General features: G+C 43.9%; 2 protein-coding genes across 2 annotated transcripts in view; both read left to right on the forward strand.

Moving 5' to 3' along the window:
* Window positions 1-25327, forward strand: part of LOC309564402 (uncharacterized protein) — an 880901-nt gene that overhangs the window by 188528 nt on the left and 667046 nt on the right.
* Window positions 1-25327, forward strand: part of LOC309563410 (uncharacterized protein) — a gene marked incomplete at its 3' end in the record, with an annotated part of 173873 nt that overhangs the window by 67205 nt on the left and 81341 nt on the right. The window contains exons 11-17 of the mRNA XM_082267804.1: window positions 9310-9498; window positions 9905-10061; window positions 10956-12842; window positions 12884-12951; window positions 23099-23239; window positions 23629-23811; window positions 24745-24889. Of these exons, the coding sequence (XP_082123930.1) occupies window positions 9310-9498; window positions 9905-10061; window positions 10956-12842; window positions 12884-12951; window positions 23099-23239; window positions 23629-23811; window positions 24745-24889 (2770 nt within the window). The remainder of the gene's footprint in view (window positions 1-9309; window positions 9499-9904; window positions 10062-10955; window positions 12843-12883; window positions 12952-23098; window positions 23240-23628; window positions 23812-24744; window positions 24890-25327) is intronic.

Consider the following 25327-nt stretch of genomic DNA (forward strand, 5'->3'; position numbering starts at 1 on the left):
TGCTACAGAGAGAGCCCCACAGGGTATCCGTTTCAGTAATTGCCCCCCCTCCCCACCACATGGATCACCCTCCCTGCCCAAATTCAATTCACCCTGCTGCCTGGGCCCCCCTGCTGGCCCATGCCCCCATACAAGAGGACTGGTGGTACCCCCTTATCCACAGCCCTGATAATGATCATTATGAATTACAATGTATGAATATGACTTGCAGTGCTCAGACCAGGGGAGAGAGAGGTAGCTTTGATTAAGACTCGGTTCCTGAAGTCTAGGGCCTTAGCAGAAGAGAAGGATCTATGGTTAATCCCTCTGTCAGCACACTACTGAAAGAAGGCCTTTTGAGTATGGTGATAAATGCAGCAACATAACATTTCCAGCAAAGCAAATTAAACATGGCAGCCATTACAAGTTCTTCCAGAACCTGGGCTTTACTAGCCATTGTGTTAAATCTGGTGACCAAGATACAGGGGGTCACTCAGAGAGATGCAGGGGTACAATAACAAAAGTGTCCCCTGGAACACATCTAGTTTTCTGAAGGTTGAGCTTGATCTGTGTAGCCCAGTAGAATGAGGATGGCACCAGTTATGTGCTATGATTATATCAGAGTATAGCTTGGTTGTTGCATACAGTAATATATACAGCTTTAGTAGACCATCATTTCAAAGAGATAGATGAGGCAGATTTTATCAAAAATAAAAATTACAGTCTATTTTTTGCACTTCTCGTGCTGCCTCTGACTCATAGGTATGGAGGTAGTAAGCAAAGAATCCTGTGGACCTCGAAACAGCTGGAAGTCTTTCTCTTTTCTCTGCTATGTCTCCTGTGCCGGGCCTATAAGACCAAGCAGTGTGTCCTCCAGCAGGAACACTGGAAAAATTGTTCCATTAATCTGTGGCTTGTTGCGGCTCATCATTCTGGTCACCTCTTCAGGTAGTGATAAGATGGTACACACCTCCTTTATCAGGAGCCACTGACATGATAAAAAAAAAGCAGCTCCCCAGAGACAGTCCTTGTAAGAAGAGGCTTGCTGTTCAAAGTTGTGTTTCTGTTCAATCCTGCCGGGACTTGGCGAATGCTCTTGCGCGAATGTGCGCATGCGCGAACACGCAAACACGCAAGCACGCAACATGACAGATGCTGGTGCCAAATGGGCTATTTAAACCCAGCCTTTGCTCAGCTCCAGTGCTGCTTTGTCTTCAGCCTTGTTGACCTGAACCTGCTAACCTGTATCCTGCTTACCAGTACCAGACCCGGCTTGTCCTGACTATCCTCTGCTCTCAGCCTGCACCGACCCCGGCTTGTCCCTTGACCTCCGCTCCAGTCTGCTCCTTGTGGCTCCTGTATGACCGTTTGGCTTCTGACCCGGCTTGTCTCACTACGCTCCTGCCACCAGCACTAGTTGCCTGCATACCTGCTCATCCTCTGGACGTACCCGGCTATCCCTGTCTGTGGACATCAGCCTGCTTCCAGTTACATCAGGCACTCGTGCTACTCTATACTCCGGCGCCTCCTGTCTGCACTATCAGGGGCCCCGAGTCAGAGGCGTAAGAGAGGCCTTCCTCACCGTTCAGGCTCACCTCCAGGTACGTGATAGTCCTCTACCCATACTCCTAGAGATACTTGAGGTCACGCTTATGCAGCAGCTGCAGCATGGCCAATGTCAAAATACAGCATGTAGGTGTATTACTTTTGAGGTGGTTGGCAGGCAGCTACATTTTGGCCAAACAAACACTCACAGGCTATGACTGCCTAAATTTGCCATACTATCTTCTGGCCGGATGCAGGACAGTATGGAAGCCAGGTTGCCTAACCAGGAACCGCTGCACTACTAAATTCAGGAAATTTGCCAGGAAAGGCACTGGTGTTAACTTTCCCTGCCAAAGGTCGGAAAGCATCACACATAGCCTTGCTTGGCACAAGATAACATAGGTTAAGTCACCTCTCAGCCTGTGCCCGATGAGCTAACAGAATCTCTAACCCAGTGTGGCTTTTTTCCTCGAGGCATACCAGCCATAAAACAGTGTAGCAGCATTTTTCCTGGACCTTTGCATAAGCCAAGGGTCTCCATACTTTCTATGGAAAGGGCCAGTTTACTGTCCTTTAGACTTTAGGGGGGGTCGGACTGTGCCCAATGGGAGGAAACAATGACCAATCTTTGGTATTCGGGTGAGAAATAGTTGGTGTCAGTAGAAGGAATAGTGCCCCATTGTTGGTATCAGTGGCAGGAATTATGCCCCATTGTTGGTGTCAGTGGCAGGAATAATGCCTCAAGGGCCAGGTAAAGGCAAGCAAAGGGACACAGTTTGGAGACCACTGGTATAGGCTCTGGGTCACTTGGGGAAAGTTGTTGATTCTAAGGAGTCACTGGGTGAGGCCTTTGAGGAGGAAGAGGGGGCAGAAGTAACTGTGCTGTCATCATCACCAAGGTGCAGAACACAGGGTAGCACCACCAGCTCCAGCAGTGGGCCCCTTCCTGCACCCTCCCCAGCCACGAGTAACATTATCCAGTGGGCTGTAAATTTAAAATCCATGCCCATGCTTGCTGGACCATGTATCTGCAGTAATGTGGACCTTGCCCTTGACTATGTGGTCCAAAAATACAGAAACATTACTTTCCACATGCTGGTGGAAGGCAGGGATGGACTCCAGGCTAAAAAATAGTGGCAGGGTACATGGCAATGATGTGCATCACAGATATATTCATAGATGTTGGCCAACATCTCTAGCTCAAATGGGAGCAGCCATAAAACTAGAAATTTTGCCAAGCTGACATTGAGATGGGAAATTTTTTTCTTCCGCTCCAGAAGCTTCAGAAAAGATAACTGCCTTTTCAAGCATGCTGCTGAAGACATTGGGTGGGGTTAGGAGACTTACAGTGAAGTTCAAGCTTACACTTGACTCCAATTAACCTATCCCCATGGTGGCCCTCTTGCTCACTTAATGTGCTTTAAGGTAAAGCCTCGTACACACGCAACGAATTTCCGCCGACCGGTCGTCCGTCTTTTGTCCAGAGTGGTGTTTGTTGGTTGGAATGTGCTCTAGACTGCACACGAATTTTCCCGCACGACAGAATTCTACTTCAGAAGTGATGTCATGTGTTGGATTGCTTTCTTTGTGTTTTTTCATCTCCTAGCATGCCCAGTCTTGCTCATAAGATTTTTCCCTGTCGAAATCTGTACTGACTGCACGAAAATCGGACGTGTTTTGACGGTGGACAAAAATTTTATAGCCTGCACACCAGAATTTTTTCGGCCGAAAAGTCGGAGTCGGTTGTCGAGAGCACCGTACTAACAAGCCGAAAATCGGAAAATCAGTCGTCGGACGAAAATTCCCGGCCGAATTTCGACTCGTGTGTACGGGTCTTAAGTCTCTCAAATCCCTTTTCAGACATTCCTCCCTGTTGCTTGAGAACACATGTTTTATTGAATGCAGATGTTGATCTTTTAGAGAGGGAGGATGTGGAAGGTGAGGAGCGAGGTAGAGTGTGGGCATTTTGCTGCCAGCAGATATCATTGTGGTGCTACTTCTAGTGAGCTTTGTGGTGCAGAATCATGTGTGGAACAGAAATGAAAATGGCTCCCTGCCTGTTGGTTGTCCTATGTGCTCTTACTGCTCTCTTCATCAACATCTGATAAAATTATCTTTTTCACATATTTCTGCAGCAAGGTACTGATGCAAAACTGAAGTAACTCAGCTAACCACGCTATGCGAGTCTGCAGTGTGACATTGGAGTTAGCTGTAGAGGAGGAGGAAGCAGATGGCACATTTGAATCTACTGAGGAACATTTGCTGCCTTTTTCCTGGGAGGATGAGGAAGGCTTGGTTGACCACTCCACAACCTCCACCTCGTGCTCAGGTTGTATAACATGCCCACTGCCAGAGAAAAAGACAGATGTTTCCTGGCTTTCACAAGGTTCAGCCCTGTCATGGCTTTTTACTGTAGATGCAAAATTTGTTTACCCCCTACTACTGTGCACAAAGAACCTCTGCCTCTCCCTCTCCCTTTAAGTCTCCCAGATAACTCCCCAAAACAATAACATATATACTCCAGCCCTAAAACACTAAACCCCAAACTCCAACCCAAAAACACTAAACCCCAAGCTCCAACCCTAAATACTAAACCACAAACTCCAACCCTAAATACTAAACCCCAAACTCCAATCCTAAGTACTAAACCTCAAACTCCAACCCTAAGTACTAAACCACAAACTCCAACCCTAAGTACTAAACCACAAACTCTAACCCTAAAAAAAAAAAACAAAACCCCAAACTCCAACTCTAAAACTCTAAAACCCAAACTCCAACTCTAGAAAAACCAAACCCCAAACTCCAACCCTAAAACTCTAAAACCCAAACTCCAACCGTAGAAATACCAAACCCAAAACTCCAACTCTAAAACCCAAACTCCAACCCTAGAAATACAAAACCCAAAACTCCAACCCTAAACACTGAACCCCAAACTCCAACCCTGAATGCTAAGCCCCAAACTCCAACCCTAAACACTAAACCCCAAACTCCAACACTAAAACTCTAAAACCCAAACTCCAACCCTAGAAAAACCAAACCCTAAACTCCAACCCTAGAAATACCAAAACTCCAACCCTAAACACTGAACTCCAAACTCCAACCCTGAATTCTAAGCCCCAAACTCCAACCCTAAACACTAAACCCCAAACTCCAACCCTAAATACTAAACCCCAAGCTCCAACCCTAAACCCCAAGCTCCAACCTTAAACCCCAAACTCCAAACCTAAGCACTAAACTCCAACCCTAAGCACTAAACTCCAACCCTAAATACTAAACCCCAAACTCCAACCGTTAAACACTAAACCTTAAGCTCCAACCCTAAATACTAAACCCCAAACTCCAACCCAGCAAAACTAAACACCAAACTCCAAACCTAAAAAAAAACAAACCCCAAACTCTAACCCTAAAACTTTAAAACCCAAACTCCAACCCTAGAAAAACCAAACCCTAAACACTGAACCCCAAACTCCAACCCTGAATGCTAAACTCCAACCCTAAACACTAAACCCCAAACTCCAATCCTAGATACTAAACCCCAGACTCTAACCCTAAATACTAAACCCCAAACTCAAACCCAAGCTCCAACCCTAAATACTAAACCCCAAACTCCAACCTTAAACAATAAACCCAAAACTTAAACACTAAACTCCAACCCTAAAATACTAAACCCAAAACTCCAACCCTAAAAAAACAAACCCCAAACTCCAACCCTAAATCACTAAACCCAAACCATTTTTGTTTTTGCTTTTAATCAAACAGATGATAACTTGGGTGGTCAAGGCACCCCAAGCATGTTATTTAAAGAAATTGTGTATTTTTAGATTTGCCTTTTATTCACCCTAATCACCCACCTGTCTCATATTTTTGCCAGCACAAAGGTGACAACCCTGTGCATACCATTATTAACTCAGCCCCTTATTCCACCCTCTGTATTTCACCATAACAAAGGTGGCACTACTCTTGATTATTGTGAGGCACCTGACCAGGTTCTAATTTGTGCAGGGTGTTATGAGTCAGCAGCCACAAATTCAAATGAAATTGCATTCATTTGAAGTCTGGAAATCTGACAACACTTAAGAAGATCGTAGGCTGCAGAATTCCTATTCTCCACAAGGTGGTCACCTCTCTTACTGTCGTAAGAACAGACAGACGAGAAGTGATGTAAGGTACAAACAGGAAGTGATGTAGGTATTGACAGGAAGTTATGGATCATGTGATTTTGAGAGAAGACATTGTTGGAACTGGCAGGAGAAGAGGTAAGAATATATTATTTTGTAATTACACCCAATAACCCCCCCTTGTCATGTCAAACCTTGTCCCTCATATTTACTGTTATCTCTTTTATCTCTGCAGATGCAACTACATAGAGAATTGTCAAATCTGCACATATACACCCTAAATATAGAGCCATTTATCCAACTGTCCATCCAGAGCCTCTGGTTAATAGACCGGATACATCCTAAATATAGAACCATTTATCCAACTGTCCATCCAGAGCCTCTGGTTTATAGACCAGATACATCCTAAATATAGAACCATTTATCCAACTGTCCATCCAGAGCCTCTGGTTTATAGACCGGATACATCCTAAATATAGAACCATTTATCCAACTGTCCATCCAGAGCCTCTGGTTTATAGACCGTATACATCCTAAATATAGAACCATTTATCCAACTGTCCATCCAGAGCCTCTGGTTTATAGACCGGATACATCCTAAATATAGAACCATTTATCCAACTGTCCATCCAGAGCCTCTGGTTTATAGACCAGATACATCCTAAATATAGAACCATTTATCCAACTGTCCATCCAGAGCCTCTGGTTTATAGACCAGATCCATCCTAAATATAGAACCATTTATCCAACTGTCCATCCAGAGCCTCTGGTTTATAGACCGGATACATCCTAAATATAGAACCATTTATCCAACTGTCCTTCCAGAGCCTCTGGTTTATAGACCGGATACATCCTAAATATAGAACCATTTATCCAACTGTCCATCCAGAGCCTCTGGTTTATAGACCGGATACATCCTAAATATAGAACCATTTATCCAACTGTCCATCCAGAGCCTCTGGTTAATAGACCAGATACATCCTAAATATAGAACCATTTATCCAACTGTCCATCCAGAGCCTCTGGTTTATAGACCAGATGCATCCTAAATTTAGAACCATTTATCCAACTGTCCATCCAGAGCCTCTGGTTTATAGACCAGATCCATCCTAAATATAGAACCATTTATCCAACTGTCCATCCAGAGCCTCTGGTATATAGACCAGATCCATCCTAAATATAGAACCATTTATCCAACTGTCCATCCAGAGCCTCTGGTTTATAGACCGGATACATCCTAAATATAGAACCATTTATCCAACTGTCCATCCAGAGCCTCTGGTTTATAGACCAGATACATCCTAAATATAGAACCATTTATCCAACTGTCCATCCAGAGCCTCTGGTTTATAGACCAGATCCATCCTAAATTTAGAACCATTTATCCAACTGTCCATCCAGAGCCTCTGGTTTATAGACCAGATCCATCCTAAATATAGAACCATTTATCCAACTGTCCATCCAGAGCCTCTGGTTTATAGACCAGATCTATTCTAAATATAGAACCATTTATCCAACTGTCCATCCAGAGCCTCTGGTTTATAGACCGGATATATCCTAAATATAGAAACATTTATCCAACTCTCCATCAAGAGCCTCTGGTTTATAGAACGGATACATCCTAAATATAGAACCATTTATCCAACTGTCCATCCAGAGCCTCTGGTTTATAGACCAGATACATTCAAAATATAGAGCCATTTATCCAACTGTCCATCCAGAGCCTCTGGTTTATAGACCAGATACATTCAAAATATAGAGCCATGTATCCAAGTATCCATCCAGAGCCGCTCAGATGGGTTTTAAATAAAGCTGATACGTTGTATTCTAACAGTGGTACTTGCAGCTATCCGGAATGCATTGACCAGTGGCCTCAACTGCCGATCAACATTGGTTTTCCAGTTTGTCCCTTTGACAGAAGTCAATCAAACGACTGACTTCTTTAGAGCCGAGACAGGCTGGACTGATCGAATTTCATCCAGTGCCTGCTGAACCAACCTGAATTTCAATCTATATCCATGGTAAACTATAGAGAGTATTTATCCCGCTTGCATTCCTTCATCCCTGTTTTGTCTCCTAATCCTGAACATCAATTGAACCATAGATATGTTCAGAGTTATTTTGTTGAAAATGGTTAGATTTCCTTTCAGTTCCTGTTCTGATTGAGATCTGTCACTTTAGCAAAGGTTCTAATCCCCCTTCCCCCATACCCATTCCCATTCAAACCTAACATAATATGTTCTTGCTGAATTTCATTTAAATAAAATCTATGTTTTTTCTTGAGTTACATTGATTAACAAGACCTCTAATCTGGTATAACAAGCAGTATGAACTCTGGAGGAACACTGTGCAGACATTATTCATCCCAGTCTATTATCCGTCTACAGAGAGCCATGTCCTGTATAGATCACATGACCACATCAATGAGGATGAATGGCAAATATCAAAGCCAGATGACAGAGAAGATATTAGACCTCACCCTGGAGATCATCTACCTGCTGACCGGAGAGGTGAGGAGGATTCTGGGAGGTCACATGACATCACTCTTATCTCTATTAATAAAACACAGACCTGACTGGAGAGGTGAGGAGGATTCTGGGAGGTCACATGACATCACTCTTATCTCTATTAATAAAACTCAGACCTGACCAGAGAGGTGAGGAGGATTCTGGGAGGTCACATGACATCACTCCTATCTCTATTAATAAAACACGGACCGGAGAGGTGAGGAGGATTCTGGGAGGTCACATGACATCCCTCTTATCTCTATTAATAAAACACAGACCTGACCGGAGAGGTGAGGAGGATTCTGGGAGGTCACATGACATCACTCTTATCTCTATTAATAAAACACAGACCTGACCAGAGAGGTGAGGAGGATTCTGGGAGGTCACATGACATCACTCACAACTCTATTAATAAAACACAGACCTGACCGGAGAGGTGAGGAGGATTCTGGGAGGTCACATGATATCACTCTTATCTCTATTAATAAAACACAGACCTGACCGGAGAGGTTATTATTAAAAAACATAACTGACCAAAGAGCTGAGGGGTATTCGAGAAATATTACATGATCATCTTAATAGTCATTAAAGAGGTTGTAAACTCGTTCAAAAAAATTTTTTTTTTTTTACAACCTGCAAGAGAAAGACATAATGAGCTAGTATGCATCGCATACTAGCTCATTATGAAATACTTACCTTAGAACGAGCCCCCGCCGTGCCGCTCTCTTACCTGTATGACGAGCGACATGTTCACTCGCCCGTCTTCCGGGATCGCGGCATCCGGCCATCTGATTGGCCGGAGCCGCGGTGACGTCACTCCCACGCACGCGCGCGGGAGCCGACGGTCACGGCACGGGGCTCTGAAGGAACGGCACGATCAGCCGTTCCTTCAGAGCGCATGCGCCAGTGACGTCACTGGCTGCATTAAAGGTAAATATCTCCTAAACCGTACATGTTTAGGAGATATTTACAGTACCTATAGGTAAGCGTTATCATAGGCTTACCTATAGGTACAACTTCCTGAGGAGGGTTTACTTCCTCTTTAAAAGAGGGTTCAATTTATCAGGTAAATATGATGTGACCTGATATGGGGGAGATACTTTGAATGTCACAGCTTCAGTTCAGTAATCATTCACATCTCTTATGACATATCTCAACAGGGTTACACAGTGGTGAAGAAGACATCTGGTGAGTATGTGACCTCCAGTAGACATCACCGTGTGTCAGAACAGAGAGGGATCCTGAGACACATCACTGTTCTTTCATCTGTGTCCCCGACTCCTTTATGTGACAAAAAGAAGAAGATTCTAGAAGTCACAAACAAGATCACCGAGCTGCTGACAGGAGAGGTGAGCGGTGCCGGGAATTCTGGGACATTATCCAGTAACAGACAAGGGATGTGTCTGGATGGTGACTGTATCATTGTGTGTGTCAGGTTCCTAGAAGGTGTCAGGATGTCACTGTCTATTTCTCCATGGAGGAGTGGGAGTATTTAGAAGGACACAAGGATCTCTACAAGGACATCATGATGGAGAATCAGCAGACCTTGAATAATGACAAATTAGGAAAAAAGATTTTTTCCTTGAATGAGATGATATTAAATTTTACACTGGAGATCATCTACCTGCTGACCGGAGAGGTGAGGAGGATTCTGGGAGGTCACATGACATCACTGTTATCTTAAATAACAAAACACAGAGCTGACCGGAGAGGTGAGGAGGATTCTAATATTATATGTATTGCTGTATATCACAGGACTGTGCTGTAGTCATGAAGACATCACTTGAGACTAATCCAAAAAGGAAAAATCACTTCACTCCACCTACGTTACTGACTCTGAAGAGAAAAAGCAAGAAGAAGATTCTAGAAGTCATCAACAAGATCACTGAGCTGCTGGCAGGAGAGGTGAGCGGTGCTGGGAATTCTGGAACATTATCCAGTAACAGAAAAGGGATGTGTCTGGATGGTGACTGTATCATTGTGTGTGTCAGGTTCCTATAAGGTGTCAGGATGTCACTGTCTATTTCTCCATGGAGGAGTGGGAGTATTTAGAAGGACACAAGGATCTCTACAAGGACGTCATGATGGAGAATCAGCCGCCCCTCACATCACTGGGTAAGAGGAGACTGAGTTTCACATGGTAGACGTTGCGTTGAGATGCCAGGTCGAGTTGGAGAAGGCTAAAACCTCTTTTAGCTTTCTTTCTGTCTGCAGATTTTCCCCCAATGAAAATAAAATATAAGAACACACAGTGCACTCCCCTAGAGCCAAGGGCTCCTCACCTACATTTCTAAGCTGCTGTCTCTATCCTTTGCTGCTGTCTCTATCCCCCCCCCCCCCCCAAGCATGTCATGATGGAGAATCAGCTGCCCCTCACATCACCGGGTAAGAGGAGACTTTATTGTACAGGAGAGAGCAGTACGGAGGCTCCAGCTACATACAGTAAAATTTAAATTCAGAAAACATTCCTATTTTTATTCCTATGTTATGAGTATAAGATATGCAGTTTACTACATTATAACATTTCCCATTAAATCGGGTGTAGATACCGCTCACTATGAAAGGTCCATCTCCGTTCCTCAATATAACGTCATGTTCCTAACAAATGAGGAGGAGATACTGTACACCATATGCAAGGTCCATCTTCATCCCTCAATATAACGTTATGTTCCCAACAAATGAGGAGAAGATACTGTACACCATATGAAAGGTCCATCTTCATTCCTCAATATAACATCATGTTCCCAACAAGGCGAGGGCAGAATGTGAAAAATAATTATTGTATTTTATTTTTGCTTTCTACCAGAAGAACATCATAGTGGCCGTACTTCAGTGGAAGATCCAATCTTACCTCCAGATTATGGTGCAGATAATGATATTGCTCGTTATTCTCCAGGAGTACGCCTTATCTCTCATATAAGCCACAGATCCTATTGTTTGGAAAACCCAATGGAAGCCTTTAATGCGGAGGAACCTTCTGATCCATCACATACGGTTACATCAGACATCTTTATAAGATCTCACAATGCAAATTCCTCAAAGGATTCGACTAATCCTAAGGAAACTTCTCTAAGCCTTTCAGAAGGACACACAGTTGAGAGTTCATTGTCATGTTTGGTGTGTGGGAAATCTTTTAAGACAAATTCTGAACTTCATATACATCTCAGATTTCATACCAGTGTGCCCTTTTCATGTCCGGAGTGCGGGAAATGTTTCAATGAGAAAGCAGACCTTCACAAACACCGTAAAAGTCACACTGGTGAGCAGCCTTATTTATGCACAGTGTGCGGGAAATGTTTCTCTACAAAGCAAGTACTTTTTAAACATCAAAGAAGTCACACAAGCGGACGTTCTTATTCATGTTCTGAGTGTGGGAAATGTTTCTCTCTGAAAAAGAAACTTCTTGCACACCAGAAAATTCACACGGGTGAGCATCGTTATTCATGTACTGAGTGCGGTAAATCTTTTGTTCATAAGGGAAACCTTCATATACACCAGAGAACTCACACAGGTGAACGTCCTTATTCATGTTCAGAGTGTGGGAAATGTTTTATTCATAGAGGAGACCTTCACAGACATCAGAGGGTTCACACAGGTGAGCGTCCTTATTCATGTTCAGAGTGCGGGAAATGCTTCACTCAGAAAAGATACTCTCTTACACATCAGAAAATCCACACAGGTGAGCATTCTTTTTCGTGTTCAGAGTGCGGGAAATGTTTCATTCTGAAAGGAGCACTTCTTAGACATCAGAGAGTTCATACAGGTGAGCGTCCTTTTTCATGTTCAGAGTGTGGGAAATGTTTCACTCAGAAAGAACACCTTCGTGCTCACCAAATAATTCACACGGGTGAGCGTCCCTATTCGGGGGAGGGTCTTTATTCATGTACAGATTGCGGGAAATATTTCTTTCAGAAAAGAGCGCTTCTTATACACCAGAGAATTCACACTGGAGAGCGTCCTTATTCATGTTCAGAGTGCGGGAAATGTTTCACTCAGAAAGGAGAGCTTACTAGACACCAGAAAATTCACACAGGGGAACAGCCTTATTCATGTTCAGAGTGCGGGAAATGTTTCATTCAAAAAGCACACCTTCTTACACATCAGAGAATTCACACGGGTGAGCGTCCATATTCATGTTCAGAGTGCGGAAAATGTTTCACTGTTAAAGCAAGCCTTCTTAAACACTTGAAAGTTCACGCAGGTGAAAGTTCAGCATTGGATATATGTTTCGCTGTAAAAGGAGCAACGATTGGACAGCAGGGAAGTCACACAGGCGAGCGTCTTTATTCCTGTTCAGAGTGCGGGAAACATTTCACTCGCAAAGGAAGCCTTCTTTATCACCAGAAAAGTCACAAGGGCGAGCGTCCGTATTCATGTTCAGAGTGCGGGAAGTGTTTCATCAAGAAAGGGAGCCTTCTTACGCACCAGAGAACTCACACAGGCGAGTGTCCTTATTCATGTTCAGAGTGCGGGAAATGTTTCGCTCAAAAAGGAAACCTTCTTCTACACCAGAGAATTCACACAGGCGAGCGCCCTTTCTCCTGTCCCGAGTGCGGGAAACGTTTCATGCGGAAAGCAGATCTTCTTTTACATCAGAGACTTCACACCGGTGAGCATCCTTATTCGTGTTCAGAGTGCGGGAAATGTTTTAAACATCAGGGATATCTAATTCGACATCAAAAAAGACACACCTGCTGAATTTTATGACAACTGCCAATGAGTTTCCTGCAAAAGTGACAGTTTTAGTGTTTTGGAGAACCTGTTTGGCACGTTCATCTGTTGGCTTCGCAGAAACTCCAATGGTGAGATCTGCCTGCTACATTTCCTTGTTCTCCTCACTTTTTGTGCATCAGACATCTTTGTGCAAAGAGTAATGCCTCGTACACACGCACCGATTGTCGGCCGACCGATCGGCCGTCTTTTGTCCAGTGTTGTTGTGTTGGTTGAAATGTGCTCTAGACTGCACACAATTTTTTTCGGCCAACAACAACCAACTTCAGAAGTGATGTCATGTGATGGTTGACTTTCCGTGTGTTTTTTCCTCTTCGAGCATGCCCAGTCTTGCTCATCTGATTTTTGTCTGCCGAAATCTGTACTGACTGACGAACAATCGGCCGTTGTGTTGACGGCCAACAAAAATTTTATAGCCTGCACACCAGATTTTGTTCGGCCGAAAAGTCACAGTCGGTTGTCGGAAGCATCATACTAACAAGCCGACAATCGGCCGATCGGACGTTGGCCGAAAATTCACAGCCAACAATCGGTGCGTGTGTACGGGGCTTAAAGCTGATCTGTGGTCCAACAGGTCCTCCTACTCCAAGCTTCCCGTATAAAGCTTAATGGGGGGATGAAAGACCAGTCACCCTGCATATAAGGACAGGGCCAGCAGTGACCGGTCTTTATTACGGGAAACTCCTGCACAGAGGTAAAGTATAGGAGATGTTTTATAAATGGATTAGTGTGTGTATTTGGGAAAACGAAACGAAGGACACTAAGAGGTCTATGTACAGTATCTCACAATAGTGAGTACACCCCTAAGTGAAAATGTCCAAATTGGGCCCAAAGTGTCAAAATTTTGTGTGGTCATCATTATTTTCCAGCATTCCCTTAACCCTCTTGGGCATGGAGTTCACCAGAACTTCACAGGTTGCCACTGGAGTCCTCTTCCACTCCTCCATGACGACATCACAGAGCTGGTGGATGTTAGAGACCTTGCGCTCCTCCACCTTCCATTTGAGGATACCCCACAGATGCTCAATAGGGTTTAGGTCTGGACACATGCTTGGCCAGTCCATCACCTTTACCCTCAGCTTCTTTAGCAAGGCAGTGGTCGTCTTGGAGGGGTGTTTGGGGTCGTTATCGTGTTAGAATACTGCCCTGCAGCCCAGTCTCCGAAGGGAGGGGATCATGCTCTGCTTCAGTATGTCACAGTACATGTTGGCATTCATGGTTCCCTCAATGAACTGTAGCTCCCCAGTGTCGGCAGCACTTATGCAGCCCCCGACCATGACACTCCCACCACCATGCTTGACTGTAGACATGACACACTTGTCTTTGTACTCCTCACCTGGTTGCCGCCACACACGCTTGACATCATCTGAACCAAATAAGTTTCTCTTGGTCTCATCAGACCACAGGAGATGGTTCCAGTAATCCATGTCCTTAGTCTGCTTGTCTTCAGCAAACTGTTTGCCGGCTTTCTTGTGCATCATCTTTAGAAGAGGCTTCCTTCTGGGACAGCAGCCATGTAGACCATTTTGATGCAGTGTGCGGCATATGGTCTGAGCACTGACAGGCTGACTCCCCCACCCCTTCAACCTCTGCAGCAATGCTGGCAACACTCATACGTCAATTTCCCAAAGACAACCTCTGGATATGACGCTGAGCACGTGCACTCAACTTCTTTGGTCGACCATGGCGAGGCCTGTTCTGAGTGGAACCTGCCCTGTTAAACCGCTGTATGGTCTTGGACACTGTGCTGCAGCTCAGTTTCAGGGTCTTGGCAATCTTCTTATAGCCTAGGCCATCTTTATGTAGAGCAACATTTCTTTTTTTTCAGATCCTCAGAGAGTTCTTTGCCATGGGGTGCCATGTTGAACTTCCAGTGACCAGTATGAGAGAGTGAGAGCGATAACACCAAATTTAACACACCTGCTCCCCATTCACACCTGAGACCTTGTAACACTAACGAGTCACATGACACCGCGGAGGGAAAATGGCTAATTGGGCCCAATTTGGACATTGTCACTTAGGGGTGTACTCACTTTTGTTGCCAGCGGTTTAGACATTAATGGCTGTGTGTTGAGTTATTTTGAGGGGACAGAAAATTTACACTGTTATACAAGCTGTACACTCACTACTTTACATTGTAGCAAAGTGTAATTTCTTCAGTGTTGTCATATGAAAAGATAGAATAACATTTTTACAAAAATTTGAGGGGTGTACTTACTTTTGTAAAATACTGTGTATAAAAATGTCACTGTATGGATGCTTGAAGCATTTGCCTAGGCACAACGAATGATCCTCATATTGCCTGTAATTTAAATACTGTATCTCCTATGATCGTCAGTGCCTTCTAGTGGCCATAATATTGTATTTCTTCTTTTTATTGAGGTACTTTAACCACTTCAGCTTTGGAAGGTTTTACCCCCCTTAATGACCAGGCCATTTTTTTACTTTTGGCACTGGGTTACTTTAACTGACAATTGCGCAGACGTGCAACTCTGCACCCAAATAAAATTGATGTCCTTTTTTTCCACAAATAGAATCTTTGATCATATTGATTGATGGTATTTTTATTATTTGCGCTATAAACAAAAAAAGATCGACAATTTTGAAAAAGAAAAAAAATGATGTTTTTTCATGTGACCCTTGCACCCAGGGCTTTTTTTTCAGCTGGAATGTGGTGGAACTCCGTTCCGCTACCTCTGACTCTTACAGATCCCTGCCTACCCTGCATGCACCCACAGCAGGGTACAGCAGTGCCGACCAATGATCTCCCTTCAAGAGAGGGACGTGGAGCCACCTGAACTGCTGGAAGGTACTAGAGCCAGGCAGATGAGATGTATGGAAGCTTTTTGGGGGGTGAAGGCTTTCTTTACTCCACACACTCCTGAACTCCACACACTGCTCACTTCTTATCTCTGCACTCTGTACATAGCGCACCCATAAACCCTGTACTCTGTATGTCATACACTCTTCAATCCTGCACTCTGTACATAGCGCACCCATAAACCCAGCACTCTGTATGTCATACACTCTTCAACCCTGCAGTCTGTACATAGCCCACCCATAAACCCTGTACTCTGTATGTCATACACTCCTCAACCCTGTAGTCTGTACATAGCGCACCCATAAACCCTGTACTCTGTATGTCATACACTCTTCAACCCTGCAGTCTGTACATAGCCCACCCATAAACCCTGTACTCTGTATGTCATACACTCCTCAACCCTGCAGTCTGTACATAGCGCACCCATAAACCCTGTACTCTGTATGTGATACACTCCTCAATCCTGCAGTCTGTACATAGCGCACCTATAAACCCTGTACTCTTTATGTCTTACACTTCCTCAACCCTGCAGTCTGTACACAGCGCACCCATAAACCGAGTACTCTGTATGTCATACACTCCTCAACCCTGCAGTCTGTACATAGCGCACCCATAAACCCTGTACTCTGTATGTCATACACTCCTCAACCCTGCAGTCTGTACATAGCGTACCCATAAACCCAGCACTCTGTATGTCATACACTCTTCAACCCTGCAGTCTGTACATAGCGCACCCATAAACCCTGTACTCTGTATGTCATACACTCCTCAACCCTGCAGTCTGTACGTAGCGCACCCATAAACCGAGTACTCTGTATGTCATACACTCCTCAACCCTGCAGTCTGTACATAGCGCACCCATAAACCCTGCACTCTGTATGTCATACACTCCTCAACCCTGCAGTCTGTACATAGCACACCCCTGAACTCTGCAATCTGTATATAGCAAACCCATGAACTCTACACTCTGTACACTGCATACTTCTAAGTTGATGCATAGTCTTACAGATACAATCGGCCCTTTGAGGACAACACTAATGCTGATGCGGCCCACAATGAAATTGAATTTGGCACCCCTGCACTAGAGGAAAAGAAAGATCTGTGTTTCAGCTTAGCTGAAACACAAGATCTCTCTCTTCCTCTGTGACAGAACAGCGGTCTGCCTTGTTTACATTCTGTCATTCCAGCCGAACAATCGGCGGGTCCCGGCGGCCATCGGACCCGCTGATTGGCTCCCACTGTGTCTAATCACAGTAGCAGCGGCGCTCCAGCGGTGCGCCCCCGAAAACCTGTGCACAAAGTCACGAACATGTATGTGATTTACAGCAGCCGGGCCGCCCTGCCACAGTATAAATGCTTTTGGCGGTCCGGAAAGTGGTTAAGAAATACTGCATTATGGCCACTAGGCTACTGAATACTTAAAGTCCAGTCAAAACTAAGTCTAACTAACGCAAAACCTGGCCTGACTATTCTATCTAACCCTGTGAAGCAAAAATCACTGTGCTTACCTATTCTGCAGCCGATCCGATCCGGTTACACACTGAGCTGTGTGGAAATAGGTAATTTCAACGATTTTTGCTTTACAGGGTTAGATAGAATAGTCTTAAAATGTGGCAAAAGAGCAGGTTTAGCGTAGGTTTCGACAGGACCTATCCTCTAAAGAATTATTGTAAATCTGCAAGAACCCATAACACCTCGGTTGGCTGTTGCTGGTTCATCATCCTCTTTGGTTTACTGAAAGAGCTGGCTTGTCATTGGTCCACTCCATTATTATTTATTATTAGACTTGGATACATTTTTGATATTTGAACTTGATTTTATAAGAATTGCATATTGGATATTCTGATTAAAATCCTTACTTTACAAATGGCCATAATTCTTAGATCAGCCTTATTCAACCTTTTTACCCCAGAGGAACCCTTTATATAATTTTCAGGTCTCAGGGAAAACCAATTCATTGGTGGGTCAGTGGTGACAGTGCTCCTTGCATTGTTGTCCAGTAGGAAGAATGCTCCTTTAGATTGGTGATCAGTGGGAAGAATGCTCCTTACATTGGTGATCAGTGGGAAGGATGCTCCTTACATTGGTGATCAGTGGGAAGAATGCTCCTTACATTGGTGATCAGTGGGAAGAATGCTCCTTACATTGGTGATCAGTGGGAAGAATGTTCCTTACATTGGATGTCAGTGGGAAGAATGTTCCTTACATTGGTGATCAGTGGGAAGAATGCTCCTTACATTTGGTGATCAGTGGGAAGAATGCTCCTTACATTGGTGGTCAATGGGAAGAATGCTCCTTACATTGGTGATCAGTGGGAAGAATGTTCCTTACATTGGTGATCAGTGGGAAGAATGTTCCTTACATTGGTGATCAGTGGGAAGAATGCTCCTTACATTGGTGATCAGTGGGAAGAATGCTCCTTACATTGGTGATCAGTGGGAAGAATGTTCCTTACATTGGTGATCATTGGGAAGAATGCTCCTTACATTGGTGATCAGTGGAAAGAATGTCCCTTATATTGGTGATCAGTGGGAAGAATGCTCCTTACATTGGTGGTCTGTGGGAAGAATGCTCCTTACATTGGTGATCAGTGGGAAGAATGCTCCTTACATTGGTGGTCTGTGGGAAGAATGTCCCTTACATTGGCGGTCAGTGGGAAGAATGTTCCATACATTGGTGGTTAGTTGGAAGAATGTCCCTTACGGTACATTGGTGGTCAGTCGGAAGACTGCTCCTTACATTGGAGGTCAGTGGGAAGAATGTCCCTTACATTGGTGGTCAGTGGGAAGAATGTCCCTTACATTGGTGATCAGTGGAAAGAATGCCCCTTATGTTGGTGGTCAGTGGGAACAATACCATCTATACATTAGTGGTCAGGATGCCACCCTTACAGACAGATAAAAAGATCATTGGTGTCATGCAGTTGCCTCCTCCAAGTTGTGTTGGCCTTAGAAACTATGCAGGCACCATCAAACAGAAGGTCAATCACCCACAGCTCAGGGAACCCCAGGGTTCCACAGATCCTTGGTTGAGAATGGCTGTTTTAGATGATGGGTGATTGGAATGATCTCTGTTCTTAGAGAGTAATCCATTGGTGTTTTATTAGGGAGATGGAGAATCCAGACGATCCTGTTCCACACATGTGTCAGATGATATTCTACAGCTACATCAACATTGCTGCTATGGGGCGTAGGATGGGAGCCTAATAGTGAGCTGTTGAGGCAAAATAAACAAAAAGATGGTATTTTGTGAGGATAACACTGATCTAAGACTTATAAGGGTTGGAGAGGTTGATGTTGGTGGTGACCCGGAATCCGAAAGAAGTGCCCAGTCTACAAGCAGGATGTCAGACGCAAAGGAGGATTCTTCAGGACCGTAGACAGTCAAAGGTCCCCCTGTTTTCTCAGCAGTTGTTTATCTGAGTTAGCAGTGCAGATGTATTGCCTTCAAAGGTTATAGACAACCCCGTGTGACTAACACAATCTTACAGATTCTTCTCAACTTAAAACTCATAAGTATTACTGAAAAAAGTCTAGAGCTTCAAGAAGTTAGGGGAAAACACCAGCAGATGACATGGCTCCCCAAATCATCACTGACTGTGGAAACTTCACACTGGACCTCATGCTACTTGGATTCTGTGCCTCTCCACTCCTCCTCCAGACTCCAGGACCTTGATTTCCAAATTAAATGCAACATTTTCGACAGTCTGTGATGATTTGGGGAGCCATGCCATCTGCTGGTGTTGGTCCACTGTGCTTTATCAAGTCCAAAGTCAGCTCAGCCCTCTAGCAGGAAATTTTACAGCACTTCATGATTCCCTCTGCTGACCAGCTTTATGGAGATGCCGATTTCATTTTCCAGCAGGACTTGGCACCGCCCACACTGCCAAAACTACCAATACCTGGTCAAATGATCATGGTATCACTGTGCTTGATTGGCCATGGCCAGTAAACTCTTCTGACCTAAACCCCATAGAGAATCTGTGGGGGATTGTCAAGAGGAAGGTGAGAGACACCAAACCCAACAATGCAGATGAGCTGAAGGCCGCTATCAAAGCAATGTGGGCTTCCATAACACCTCAGCAGTGCCACAGGCTGATCGCCTCCATGCCACACCACATTGATGCTGTAATTCATGCAAGAGGAGCCCGACCAAGTATTGAGCGCATCCTATACTGTACACGGCCAGACTTTTCACTAAGGCAACATTTCTGTATTAAAAATCCTTTTTTTTATTGTTCTTATGTAATATTCTAATTTTCTGTGATACTGAATTTTGGGTTGTCACTCGCTGTAAGCCATAATCATCAAAATTAAAAAAAAAAAAAAAAAGAAATATATCACTCTGTGTGTAACACATCTATATAAAATATATGGGTTTCACTTTTCGAATTGAAATACTGAAAAAAAAAAAACTTTTTATGACATTCTAATTTTGAGAGATGCAGAAAAAGACAAAACATAGATAAGCGGGCAAATGGAAGAAACACGACCTTGGCTGCAGTTCTTACACTCGCCCCAAGATGGTGATCGCACCAGAGACAGGAAGTGATGTCAGGTATAAAATGAAGTTCCAGGTGAGAGGTCAAATGGGAGGAAGTAGAACAAAGGCATTGCTGGAACTGGCAGCAGAGGAGGTAATAAGAATTATTTTATATTTACACCCAGTAATCCCCCCCCCTGTCATGTTTCGTCCTCTTCCTCCATAGTCACTGTGACGTCTTTTATCTCCAGCAGATGCTCACATAGAGACAGTTCTACTGTAATGTGAGATATTTTCTAAAAATAGAACCATTTATCTAACTGTCCATCCAAAGCCTCTGGGTTATAGACCGGATACATTCTAAATATAGAACCATTTACCCAACTGTCCATCCAGAGCCTGTGGTTTATAGACCGGATACATCCTAAATATAGAACCATTTATCCAACTGTCCATCCAGAGTCTCTGGTTTATAGACCGGATACATCCTAAATATAGAACCATTTATCCAACTGTCCATCCAGAGCCTCTGGTTTATAGACCGGATACATTCTAAATATAGAACCATTTATCCAACTGTCCATCCAGAGCCTGTGGTTTATAGACCGGATACATCCTAAATATAGAACCATTTATCCAACTGTCCATCCAGAGTCTCTGGTTTATAGACCGGATACATCCTAAATATAGAACCATTTATCCAACTGTCCATCCAGAGCCTCTGGTTTATAGACCGGATACATCCTAAATATAGAACCATTCATCCAACTGTCCATCCAGAGCCTGTGGTTTATAGACCGGATACATCCTAAATATAGAACCATTTATCCAGCTACCTATGTCCCCACAGGGGATTCCACTCACTTCTTGTTCTGTTTTGTACAGGTCAAATGAACAGTTAGGGGAAATCTCCCTAACAAGGAGACAAGTTCTAACCCTTCTCCTCGCTATCCAAGCCTGAAATAAGAAGTTTGCCTAGAGTTTGGCTTTACCTTCAATGAGACAGATGAATGCGGCCTGCAATATAGAAAAATAACCCATTTTATGCGTAAGAAGACTGTCCTTACTCATCCCAGTGCAGATCATTATCAGGTTATTATCTTCAGAGAGAAGAGCCAGCTATAGATCATATGATGACCATATTGAGCACGGAGCAGAGGATATTAGACCTTACCCTGGAGATCATCTGTCTACTGACCGGAGAGGTGAGGAGGATTCTGGGAGGTCACATGACATCCCTCTTATCTCTATTATTAAAACACAGAGCTGACCGGAGAGGTGAGGAGGATTCTGGGAGGTCACATGACATCACTCTTATCTCTATTAATAAAACACAGAGCTGACCGGAGAGGTGAGGAGGATTCTGGGAGGTCACATGACATCACTCTTATCTCTATTAATAAAACACAGACCTGACCGGAGAGGTGAGGAGGATTCTGGGAGGTCACATGACATCACTCTTATCTCTATTAATAAAACACAGACCTGACCAGAGAGGTGAGGAGGATTCTGGGATTATTACAAAATCATCTTTCAATTTATGAAACAAAGATCTGACTGTATTAGGTTAAGGCAGCTTTTTTTCAACCAGGGTGCCCAGGCACCCTGGGGTGCCTTGTCAAAATACCTAATATTTACCCCAAAATTGTATATATGTGGGCGAGTGAATAATCTGCCTTTTAGTTACACAAAGCCACAGGTTTCCATTGTACACCATTACAACCTTCTAGCTGCCAACCTCCTAACAACCAATGACCTCACCAGTTGATAAAGAGGATGTTAGTTGCCTGCATAACATCCTAGTTTGACCCTTCCTTGCCCATCTCCATCAGCTTTGGGGTCTCAAAAGGGAGAGAGAAACATTGGAATACTCGTCAGTACCAGTTTGCAAAAGTGAATTTGCTTTGGAGGAATAAATTACCTCCAACTTTAGGTGTCCAACATATATTGAGGTTGCTGCATCATGTAAAACTTTCAGAATAGTTTTTACATTTTAGAATGGGTTGTCTCAAGACTGTCCATAATTTTTTTTTTGGGGGGGGGGTGCCTCGAGATTGTCCATAATTTTAAAGTGTGCCTTGACTGAAAAAAGGTTGAGAAACACTGGGTTAAGGTGACAGATAAGATTACGGAATCAAAAATGGAGAAAGATCTGGGAGTCTTGGTTGATGATAGACTAGGCAATAGCATGCAATGTCAAGCGGCAGCTGCCAAAGCCAGCAGAATATTAGCATGCATAAAGAAAGGGATGTATTCCAGAGATAAGACTATAATCCTTCCACTTTATAAAACTCTGGTCCGACCGCATCTGGAGTATTCTGTCCAGTTCTGGTCGCCAGTCCTCTGGAGGGATGTGTTGGACCTGGAGAGAGTCCAGAGAAGGGCAATAAACTAATTAGGGGATTGGAGGACCTTAACTATGAAGAGTGTCTACAATCGCTTGATTTATTCTCCCTGGAGAAGAGACGCCTGAGAGGGGACATGATAGCAATTTATAAATACCTCAATGGGGATCTCGGCATAGAAAAAAAGCTATTCAGTCGAAGGGGTTGCATGAGGACTCGAGGGCATACAATGCGATTAGAGGAGAAGCGTTTTAACCTCAGGCAACGTGGGGGATTCTTTACTGTTAGGGCCACAAGATTGTGGAATTCTCTACCACAAGAGGTAGTTTCTGCGGGAAGTATGGTGGCTTTCAAAAGACTCTTAGACGTACATCTCAAGGATCAGAACATTCAGGGCTATGTGAGATGATTACGGCCACACACACCTACACAGGTTGAACTGGATGGACTATTGTCTTTATTCAACCTCAACTACTATGTAACTATGTGACCTGATATTGGGAAATTCTGGAGATATTACAGCCTGAACTTCATGTAATCATTCACATTTCTCATGAAATCTCTTGACAGGGTTACATAGTAGTGAAGAAGTCATCTGGTGAGAATGTGACATCTGGTGGCCATCAGATAGAGAGCTTGTCTTCTGAGAGAAACAACGATGAGAAGATACTAGAAGCCACCAAGAAGATGATTGATCTGCTGACAGGAGAGGTGAGCGGTGCCGGGAATTCTGGGACATTATCCAGTAACAGACAAGGGATGTGTCTGGATGGTGACTGTATCATTGTGTGTGTCAGGTTCCTATAAGGTGTCAGGATGTCACTGTCTATTTCTCCATGGAGGAGTGGGAGTATTTAGAAGGACACAAGGATCTCTACAAGGACGTCATGATGGAGGATCAACAGCCATTCAGTTATGTAAAAAAAGAAAACAATACATGTAGCTTGGAGGAGATGATATTGAATCTTACCATGGAGATCATCTACCTGCTGACTGGAGAGGTGAGGAGGATTCTGAGAGAGTCAGATAACATCACTCTTATTGCTGTTAATAAAACACGTTATGCTCGTAATATTATTTGTATTGCTTTTAAAACACAGGAGAGTATGATAGTCAAGAAGACATCTTTAGAGAATAATACAAATCAACACTTGTTCACGAAACTGAAAGAACGACAGAGCCCCATCAACGTTCCTTCACTTCCCTTCCAATCCCTTAAACAAAACACCAAGAAAAAGATTCTAGAAGCCACCAAGAAGATGATGAAGCTGCTGACAGCAGAGGTGAGTGGTGTCCCGGGAATTCTGGGATATTATCCAGTAACAGACAAGGGATGTGTCTGGATAGTGACTGTATCATTGTGTGTGTCAGGTTCCTATAAGGTGTCAGGATGTCACTGTCTATTTCTCCATGGAGGAGTGGGAGTATATAGAAGGACACAAGGATCTCTACAAGGACGTCATGGTGGAGAATCAGCCGCCCCTCACATCACCGGGTAAGAGGAGACTTTATTGTAAAGGAGAGAGCAGTACGGAGGCTCCACCTCTACGGCGCTTTTCCACTGCATGGAACCAAACGGTTCGGCTCGCTTTTGTGCTTTTCCACTGCTGGTACCGCATGGTACGGTGTAGGAACGGTTCGGTACGGTACGGAGGCGCTTTTCCACTGCATGGAACCGAACGGTACGGCTCTCCAAAACAGTACCACCTCGATTGTGGTTCCAAGAGGTACCATACCCGGTACCATATCCCACAATCCTTTGCATGCAGTCACTACTAGACACTGATTGGTCAGAGAATTGTTGTTTTCCCACCCACTTAACTTTAGTACTACTTTAGTGGAAAAGCAAACCCTACCGTACCGTACCGAACCGTTTCAACACCGTACCATGCGGTACCAGCAGTGGAAAAGCAAACCGGGCCAAGCAAGGCCGAGTAGAGCCGAGTCGGTACTTGCAGTGGAAAAGTGCCACTAGATCCCCATCATCTGATAAACACATAGAAACAATGTATTCAGTCAGTGTGTGTGTTTCCTACAGATGGATCCAGTAATGGGAACCCACCAGAGAGATGTCCCCGTTCTCTGTATTCCCGGGACTCCATGCGAAAAGATCACAACTACGCAAAAAATTGTCAGGTAGAAACATTATTTAAAATATAACTTTATTATATTTTTTACATTTCTACAATTAATACTGTTTTTCATTATATATTCAGAATAAACAGCTAAATTGTTGTGAAGTAATTATTAAAAACGAGGTCAAAGAGGAGAATGAAGAAGTTGGAATTATGAAGGACATGGACTATTTAGAAGGACACAAGGATCTCCACAATGAGAATCAGCCACCCCTTATATCACCAGGTAAGAAGAGACTTTATTGTAAAGGAGAGAGCAGTAAGGAGGGTCCAACTGGGTTCACTGTTAAAATTTTTTGTTTGTTTCCATGAATATACCGGATGTTGTCTGACCAAAAGTTTGGGAAAATTAGCTGTGCTTCCCTTCCTCAGATTAGATGAAGGAGTCGTCTTCTCTTCATTAGTTTAATTCTCATGGGGATCGGCAATATAGCAGGTCTATTGGTACTTGGTTGCCCCAGAACGTATACACAATGCTATGTTCACTGGCCAGGAAGCATAGAAGGCTGAGCAACAGGTGAACAGAGTAGCTGTAGTACCAGGGGTACAAATATCCACAGAGGATGGCTGGGAATGGTCCCTCGGTAGGAACATGATCAGTACAGGCAGAGATGTAGTCAGCCAGCAGGCACAATGTTTGTCCAGGCAGCAGACACTTGGCCAG

Source organism: Pelophylax lessonae (genome assembly GCF_965119305.1).
Source record: "Pelophylax lessonae genome assembly, chromosome: 9".
NCBI lineage: Eukaryota > Metazoa > Chordata > Amphibia > Anura > Ranidae > Pelophylax > Pelophylax lessonae.